At 34.9% G+C, this 9745-nt stretch overlaps 1 protein-coding gene across 1 annotated transcript in view; it reads left to right on the forward strand.

Moving 5' to 3' along the window:
* TMTC2 (transmembrane and tetratricopeptide repeat containing 2) overlaps window positions 1-9745 on the forward strand; it is a 397072-nt gene that overhangs the window by 224144 nt on the left and 163183 nt on the right. The window contains exon 4 of the mRNA XM_006774726.2: window positions 1054-1168. Coding sequence (XP_006774789.1) covers window positions 1054-1168 — 115 coding nt within the window. The remainder of the gene's footprint in view (window positions 1-1053; window positions 1169-9745) is intronic.

Below are 9745 nucleotides of genomic sequence, written 5' to 3' on the forward strand. Positions count from 1 at the left end.
AATTAATATCACAAAGCCCATGAGATTCAAATTCCCCTTTTACAGATGAGTAAACTGAGGCACAGACTGTTAAATTATAGGGCACATAGGCACATCTGGGCTTGAAAAATTCTATACTTAGGCATTAAAAAATGATACTTAAAAACTGCTTTCATTCTTCAGGTAGACTCAGTAATCACCCAAATATATCTGGACACAAACTTTCCCATCCCCATCTAGCTGTGAGGGACTCTAGTTTTAGGACTTGACACCCCATCTTTCTTTGTGCGAAGGAAGGAAGACAAGAGAAGCATCCCAGTTTAAGGGCTAGTTCTGCTTGAGAGTCATGCTATATGGGCAGCTGTTGATAAAAGAATTATAACTTTTATTCTTTTTAATGTTGAGAAATCATGATTATTTGGGGTGAAAAACAAAGGGCACACAAAATATAGATTCTTTTAATATGATTATATATGGAAATACTGGGATACTGCTTTTCACACAAATGTGTTTGTTAGCAGGAAGGGTATAAAAGAACTTTATTATACTTAACTGTTTTACGAAGCATGTTTTACTGATATGTCCCAGTGCCCATTAAGCCTCTTTATAGCTTTGATCTTGTTTAGTTTTCCTGCTTTTCATTCCCAGTTCTCCTATGTCATTTATCAATTTTTAAATATTTGAATGAGATCTTTGTTTATTTTAAGGTGATTTCTTACAGTTTCTGGCCCAGTTAGCATACAGTAATTTCAGGCCATGAAGACCCCTACTGAAATTCGAAAGACCATGAAGTCTTTGTAGGTGATCTTAAGATAACATTGTTCTTGGCCTTATGATGAACTGTATATGTGTATCAGCTTTGAGACATAATAATTACTTTAGGTTTTTTTAGGCTTTGGTTGCACTTAATCTTCTGGTTTGATGAAATGTTAGAGTATAAAGGAAATAAATTTTCCATCTTAAAAATGTTTTATGAAGCTTTTCTCTCCCCGTGGTACTTCCTGATGGCCTGATACTATGTCACGTATAATTGGATTGATACTCAGCCTGAATACTTCTTTCTCTTCTTGGCAGCATGGGGTAACCTTGGAAATGTTCTGAAGAGTCAGAGCAAAGTTTCCGAAGCTGAAAGCGCCTATAGGAATGCTTTGTACTACCGGAGCAACATGGCTGACATGCTTTATAATTTGTGAGTATGCATTGCTTTCTCTGGTTTGGTTCATCTCTGAAACCTGTGGCGAGAGGGACTATTGATTTAACTGCTGGAGATGGAGATCACTGTTTTCTGAAATAGTCTTTTCATTAATCATACCTCAGAGACTAGTAGGTGGATGGTATTTGTGACTTCCTTATTATGGGCCACCTCATTGATATTCATGTGTATTGATGTGACACAGCTGAAGTACTGTGCCATGTAACAAAAATTGGTTTAAATGCTTTTAAATTTTTTAAAAATTTGTTCCATTAATACTTAGATGGGTTCATAAAATAAACCTGCTATGGTTGATAATTTATGTAATTGATATCTTGACTATTAGTAATAGTAGATTTTTATCCTCTATTAAAAAATTGCTTCCAATTATATGTAGAACATGTATTAGTGAATAAGATAACGGCTCTTCTTTTATTTGTCCCCTCTCCAGTGGTACTAATAATGAGGTTGGGATAATTGGATAATTTAGAATATTTGTGTACATTGGATTAGAAAAATCCCTAGGGGGAAAATTGGTTTTGTTCTTTAAATAGCAAGTCTCTAGGGGTACAGTGAGATGTGAATGGATAAATGCAAATTAATCCAAATCCCTTTTTTGGCCTCTTATATTTATGACACTTTTGTTTATAATTAATAGAAACGTAGTCTAAGCTTGCTTAAACACAGGAGAGGTTTTATTAACTCCCATAACTGAAAATTCCTGCCGTTAACTAGATGTGGCACAATTAGATCCAGCTGCTTTATTATGCTGTAAGAATTTGTCTACATTTTGTGGCTCTGGTTCCTCTAGGTTCGCTTCATTCTCTGTGGAACTCTGTCTATATCAACGGGAAAGATGATTCTTACACTGTTATGTGTATAACATCCTGACTCCTCAGTCTCAGAAGAGATTGTCTTGGTGTCTCTATTAATCCTGTAAAAAGGTCTTGCTATATCTTCCTGGGGTTATGTGTCCTCTCTTGGATGAAACACTGGGCAGTGTGGCAGGGGCTATAAGATACCACTGTTGACAGTGCCACCAAAGATGGAGTGGAGTGGAGTGGAGGGGAGGGAAGTGGAGTGAAGGGGAGTGGATTGGAGTACCAATTCCCTGCTGGAAGAGACCAGGTAGAATAAGATGTCACTGCTGTGACTAATGAATACTATGTAATATTGACAATATCAGAGTTATCTGTGAGCTCTAATTTTTAGCATGTATTTATGCCCTGGTTGCATCTAAGTCTTTTGTACTGTCTAAATCTAAAAACACAGATAAAAAGGGACAATAAAAGTTAACAGGAAAGAAGATTTAGATTTTTAACGTTAAGCAGACAGGGTGAGCTCAGTTTAATTTCCTGTTTATATATTTACCTTGTTTTTGCTTTGTTTTTTATCTTGATTGTTGAAAGTATTACATATGTCCCCCTTTTCCCCTGGCTAGTGGTCCCTGCCCCCCACCCCAGGCCTTCACCTGGGGTCTCAGTCTCATGGCCTGTGGTCTAAATTAGGTCAGCGTGTGTTTTGTGTTGACCTGCACAGATTTAATTTTTTCTTTTTTCACCTGGAAGGCTTTCCGATGGGGCACATCCTTTCCAGCTTGCACAACCCCTGTTGGTCTCTGCTGTGTTTCATGCTCACCAGATATATCACCATCCTTTTCCCTGACATAATTTAGTTTACATCTTTTTTTTTTTAACTTGAATAAATATATCTTGATATTCCTACAAAGTCTTTTCCTACATCTACATCTAAATATTGTGATGTAACACTATTATTGATTAATAGAATCTTTATTTCATGAAAAAAACCTTATCAACTTGATAAATTTACACAAATGTTCCTTTTTTATTTTTTATTTTTTTTGTATATGAAAGTAATGTTGTCAAAGGGGCCTCTTGCCTTGCAATATGGGATGAGAGTTTTCTTATGGTGTTTATTCTTCATACATTTTGTGGGAGAAAATAAGCTGAACAACTAGCATCTCTGTTTTGATCTTATTTTTCTCTCTTTTATCCACAGTTCTCTATCTCTTGTGGATACCTCTTGGGCAAAGGTTGAAAGAAAAAAGTAAATGTATCTATCTAGGCTTATTCTTTTTTGAGAAGAGAAATTTATTCTATTAGATAAATTCAATTTACATGTAATCTAAGAGTTGCACCTTTAAAACTCCGCTATCTAGATACAATATAAACTATGAAAGTATATGTATATACCTTCCCAAACCCTAATGAAAAATCCTCATTGGAGAAATGATTACTAACAAGTAACACGATCAGTTTGTCCCCCCCGCACCCCCTTTAACTGTAGTAAAATTAGCTGTCATAAATGCCATAAATAGCTCCATAATATTTTTACTAATAATGACAGGGTTTTATTTTTTTAATCTACATTTAACTCTTAACTCAAAAGGGAAAGGCTTAAATTCCACAAGAAGTGTTGGCAATGATTTCAACGTATTAGATTTTGTAACCCATGTCATTGACAGAAATCTGATATTCAATAATTATGTTTCAAAATAGGGAATTTTTCAATGGTTTCTAAAATCAAATATCAATAAAATGCACCAAGATAGGTCTTTTACGACCCATAATATTATAAATATATGATACCATATTTCTCTAGGAACAAACTTTTCCTTTTCTACCTATTTATATAGGTAGGAACTTTTCTCAAAGATAGTTTAGAGAATATTTGGGGGAAAATTTTCTTTTCATATGTGTATGCTGTTTTTAATAGATAATTCTCTCTGATGTATAGAAATTGCTCCTTGTGCTATTTCAAATCTTGAAAGAAAATGAATTTGCTTTGCTCAATCTTACCAGTAAGTAAACTTAACCTAATAATGCTCCTTTGTGGCAATAGCAGGTTTTAATTACTTTTCATATCATCAGTTATAGTTATGTATCTTAAAGGTACTTTATGACCAAAGCCTGAAATGAATGAATATGTATTAGTTGCATGAAATACTTATATTCACTGATGAATTTTAAAAGCTTTTGGAAATTATACACTTCTGTTAAATCCTGTACTTTTAGTCAGCAACCTAGATTTTTTTTTTAAACGAATTCAATGTTCATAAAGCTACTGCTTTGTAAATTATTAAAATTTTTCATATTGTTAGAAATTTTTACTAGGGAGATATATATGATTATGTAACTTCACAAAATAGACCCAGAGATATGGAACAAACTGACCAATCTCAAGGGAAGAGGGGAGGTGGGAAGAGTTTAACAAAACTCCATTTATATGCATATATGGATAACCCATGGACACAGAAGGCCTGGGGAAGGGAGCAGGAGCAGGGTGAAGGTGGTCAGTGGCGGGAAAGGGGACTTCTATAATAATTTCAACAATAAAGATAAATTAGAAAAAACCCACAAGCAATCATTACTCAAGGGAGGTACACCAGCATTGACCAGCCACAGGATGATTCTAGGAGGTCAGAGAGAATCCTAAATTAGTCCCTGTATATTGAATTTTATGTTTAAATTTTTTTAAAAAAAATTTGACTAGCACATTTAAAAGCACATCTAAATATTGTTCTATGTCAGGATAGATAAAAATGATTTGAAAAATTATTAAGTAAATACTTGTATAAATGATATTTGGTTATATTTGAAGTTGGGCAGCATTGCCTGATAATATCTTCAAACTTTGAGGACAGTTTTTTTTTTTTTCAGTATTAATATCAAGTTTTACATGTGCATATAAATGGTTATATATCTTTTTAATAAATGAATGGGATAATATTGATTCTTTTTTCTTGATAGCAATTACTTGAATTACTTACATATACCAAGCATTCTTCTTAATTCTTTACAAATGATTATCATAGTTTGTCTTTAAATGAAGCCTACAATGTGAGGAAAATGAAACTCAGAGGCAATTTCTCTAAGGTCACACACGTAGTAGAGTAGCTGGAATTTGAACTTGAGATGTTAACTCTATATCCATAAAATCACATTTCTACAGAATAAACAAAAGGTGTGAGAAAAAAACCCTCAATGTATATCTTTCAAATTCAGAAAAAACTAATTCAAATAACCTTTACATGTAGATTATTTGAAATTAAATCTAATAGAGAATATAAATTAACTTTTTATGTCAGTTACTGTGTTTACTGAACTCATGCTGTAGAATTTTGTTAGAAAGATCATCAGTGGGTTTGTACCACTGAGGTTAGAGTTGCTTTTAAGAAGAAATTGCATCAAAAAGCCTTTTTAAATGTCTAAATTACTCCTGGCCAGTGTGGCTCAGTTTGTTGGTCATCCCATGCACCATAAGGTTGCAGGTTCCATTCATGGTCCGGGCAAATGCCCAGGTTGCAGGCTCACTCCCTGATAGGGGGCATGCAGGAGGCAGCCTATCAATGTTCTGCTCTCATATTGATGTTTCTCTCTCCCTCTCCCTTCCTCATTCCCTAAAATTTAATTTTTAAAAATAGTTCTTAAAAACATAAATAAATTCATTAATTATAAACTATTGATATCATGTCAATCCATGCTTACAGATGAAGCCATATAATGTGAAATTTAAAGTAGTACTTACTTACTCTTAGTAGCAATAGATATAGTACACTCATTGCACATCCTTATATTCAGCCTTCTATTTATATTGCCCAATTTATTGAAATGCATTACTTCACGTGACTAAGTTTTTAAATACCTGGTATAATAGATCTTCATTATGATGCTGGTTTTTATTTTCAAGTATAGGAAATTTTCAGAAACAAAAGAGATGGGCCATTGCTTAGTGATTTACACTGTCAAATTTCACAAATATATAGTCAGCTTTCAACCTTGTAACTACACCACTCACTGACATTTGAAATAGAATTGATTTCTAGGCTGAAAAATACTCAGCTGATGTTCTTTCATTGTTGTTATAGATTTGTCCCAGCCACTTTGTTCCAAATGATATTTAAATAATAATTCAATAGAACATTAAATTTTTCATTAGGGATTTGATTTCAGAATGCAGGTAATAAATACAGGTTTGGGTAAAGGTAAATTTACAGTTGTTCATAAGGAAAATAATACAATAATTAATAAATAATAATTCAAAATTAAACTCTGTTTCACATACTCACAACTAACTGTAAACCTACCTTTGCTGTGTATAATGTGGTTTAATCAGTTTCTGATTATCTTACATAACAGAGCAGATCATTTCTGTGGAAAATAGAGATTTTGCCACTTTAAACTAGTTGCCTTTTCTATGTTAAAAGAATCTAAGTAATTATCCAATCTGAGAAGCTAGGAAAGAAACAATAAAATAAACTAATAAATTTAAAGGAAATAAAAAGAAAGAAAATGTTAATAAAATAGAATATATGAGCTTGTTCTTTAAAAGATGAACAATTTCTGTCAATGGTAATATGGGACAAAATATAAAATCTCAAATATACAGCATTGAAAATCAGAAAAGGGCTACAATTAGATACATGGAAAGTTAAAATAACAAAATGTAATTAAATATATGAAAGTTTTAGATATGAAATCTGTAGATGAATGCTTTTTTTGAAAAATAGAAATGGCCAACATTGGCACAAGAAGAGGTAGGCAATCTGAATTAAATAAACCTCAGAAAATTTTGGAAACCACATTAAAGAATCTTTTCCACTAGGAACCAAGTTAGGGATTTCATGAGTTCTGCCAAATCTTTGATGAAGTGGTATTTCTTGCACCTAGTTGCACTTTTCATTTATTTTTGTGAAGCTAGATAATGCTGATAGCAAAGGTCTGATTAGATTTAACACCAAAAACAAAAAGAGAATAACAACTCCCCAACACCCCCTCCCTCCAGAAAACCCAAAACAGAACAAAAAGCAAACAAGCAAGAACAAAATAACAGGACTGGGACAGGCCAATTATACTTAGTAATATAACTGTTGACATGTCTTAAATTTAATGTAGTGGATGCAGCAGCATATTAAAGATTAAAACCACTATCAGATGGCATTTATTTTTAGATTTATGGTATTCAATATTACCATTCAGTTACTCTATTCTTTTAATTTAAAAATGTCAGAAGAGGACAAGAATATCATCATCTCTAGAAATGCCATGAAGCCTTTTGATCAACATCTGCCTCAGAGAACAAGACTTATCAATAAGCTGGGAATAAATAAATACTGTGCAACATAAAGAATATCTGTCTAAAGTTAATATTGAAGCACAGTGGCCATTTTCATTCATATTCAGCTTGTTGATGTAGTGGCAATTTCTTATTGATTATTGTATCTTTCCATACTTATAGGAATTCTAACTATATTTGTTAGTTTCATAAATGAATTATTCAATCCATATCAGAGCAGAGAAGATCCCATTTGTCAGTGTAAGTGATAAGATTAGTAATGGGTATTAGATAACTATGGTTTTTGAATTGTTTAAATATATTTTGATCATTATCCCTAAACTTGTTGAATCTATAAAGCCCCTTCTTGAATTAGATATCTAGAGTTATTTTTTTTTCTTGCAATTTGAGAAGCAAACACATTCCTATTAGGGTTGCTGTGTGTAGCAGTTTGCTAAGACTGCCATGACATAGTACCACAAGCTAGGTACTTAAAACAATAAAAATGTATTGTGTCATGGTTTTGGATGTGGACAGACTGAAATGAAGGTGTCCACAGGGCCGTGCTCCCTTTGAGACCTGGAGGGGAATTCTTTCCTGCTTCTTACTGTACTTTGCTGGCTTTTTTGGCGCTCCTGGGCTTACAGCTACATAACTCTCATCTCTGCCTCTGTTATCACAACGTTTCCCCCGTGTTTCTCTGTCTTCACATCCTCCGGCTACCAGTCATAGGATTAGGGGCCCACCCATGTTAATTGGACATTTTACATCTGCAGAGACCCCATTTCCCCCAAATTTCATATTCTACGGTACTGAAGGGTTAGAATGACAACATATCTGATTTTGAAGAGAGACAATTTAACCAATAACAGTTGCCTTTTGGGAGCTTCCATTTAGGAGAGATAGAGCTCAGACAGTGGATTTTAATGAGGGAGGGGACTGGGTAAAGATTCCTTTATGAAGCTAAAATTTTGCACAGGATTTCAACAAGTTTATATGTTTCATGATGCTAAGAACTCTGTACTAGGGGGAAGTATCTTAGAGGGATGCAAGAGTGGGGAAAATGGATGCAGAACTGATACATTTATGTGTTCATGCAGGGCTAGGTTTTGAAAACCTTTGAGAGATTAAAAGGATCAAAGATTACAGAATGGAAGTGGTGCTCTCTGACGTGAAGCTGAGCCATCCTTTGAGTTTCTGTTGAAAACCAGCAGGAGAAACTCACGAGAAGTGAGGACATGAAAATGAAAGAGAAAGTAACTGTAGGCCGAATGGCAAGAGTTCAGGACAGGGTTTCCCACCACATTCCCTGGATGTGTGTATGTGTATGTGTATGTGTACGTGTACTAGTATGTGTATTGTGTATATGTATGTGTGTTTTATTCTGGGGACAGAGGAGCAGGGAAGGGTGTCCAGGGGATACTAGGTAAGCCGGCTGGTCTCCTAAAATTACAGGTTATTAGACAGGAATACCTGGAAGTGCCTGGCATGTCTGATATAAAGGAAATGGAGCTGAGAGATTTTGATGAAATTCCATTGCCCCGGGGTCACTAGGGCTCTGGGTACACAACTCATCTGGCCCTTTACTGATTCCTGGAATTTGTGGGGGGGAGGGTGCAGCTTGTAGGTACCTACCTGTTTACATGGCAAGAACATTTTAAACTGGTTGTTCCTGCTTATTTACATTTTATTTTTTGAAAAATATGCCTGATTCAAAATTTTTGTTTTTTGCTCTGATTTCTAGTTGAACTTCTTAGAGTTTTCCCAATGATGACATTTTCTCATTGCCTAGGAAGCCGCTGCACATACTGTTTGTTTTGCCTGCAGCATTCTCTGCCATCTTCTCCCCTTCTGATCTGTTTCCACCCTACTCCCCATCCTTTCTGCTTGGCTAATACCTCAGCATCCTTTATATCTCAGCTCAAATATTTTCCTGGGAAGATTTCTTGATACCTCTCCTTTTTTCTGAGTTGGAAGATAGGTACCTCTACCAAATCTCACCAGAGCAAGTACTACTTGGCTCTATTTGGTCTGAGTCCTAATAATATTTGTGAGACCATGTTCTTCTTAATTAGAGCATAAGCTCTTTAAAGCCAGGGGAAGCTCTTTCTAGCCCCAGTGCCAAGCACAATGCCAGACAAATGGGCTTAACATTATGTACATGTTGACGAATAAACGAGTGAGCCCTAACCAGTTTGGCTCAGTGGATAGAGCGTCAGCCTGCAGACTGAAGGGTCCCAGGTTCGATTCTGGTCAAGGGCATGTACCTTGGTTGCAGGCACATCCCCAGTACGGGGTGTGCAGGAGGCAACTGATCGATGTTTCTCTCTCATCCATGTTTCTAACTCTATCCCTCTCTCTTCCTCTCTATAAAAAATCAATAAAATATATTTAAAACAAAATTCAGTATATCTGGGAGCATTTTTCATAGCCACATAATTTTTAAGTTGATAATTTTGTATGACTCTTCGCAGAAAAAAGGTTCCCCACCCTTGCAGC

The sequence above is a fragment of the Myotis davidii genome, unplaced genomic scaffold (assembly GCF_000327345.1).
Source record: "Myotis davidii unplaced genomic scaffold, ASM32734v1 scaffold26, whole genome shotgun sequence".
NCBI lineage: Eukaryota > Metazoa > Chordata > Mammalia > Chiroptera > Vespertilionidae > Myotis > Myotis davidii.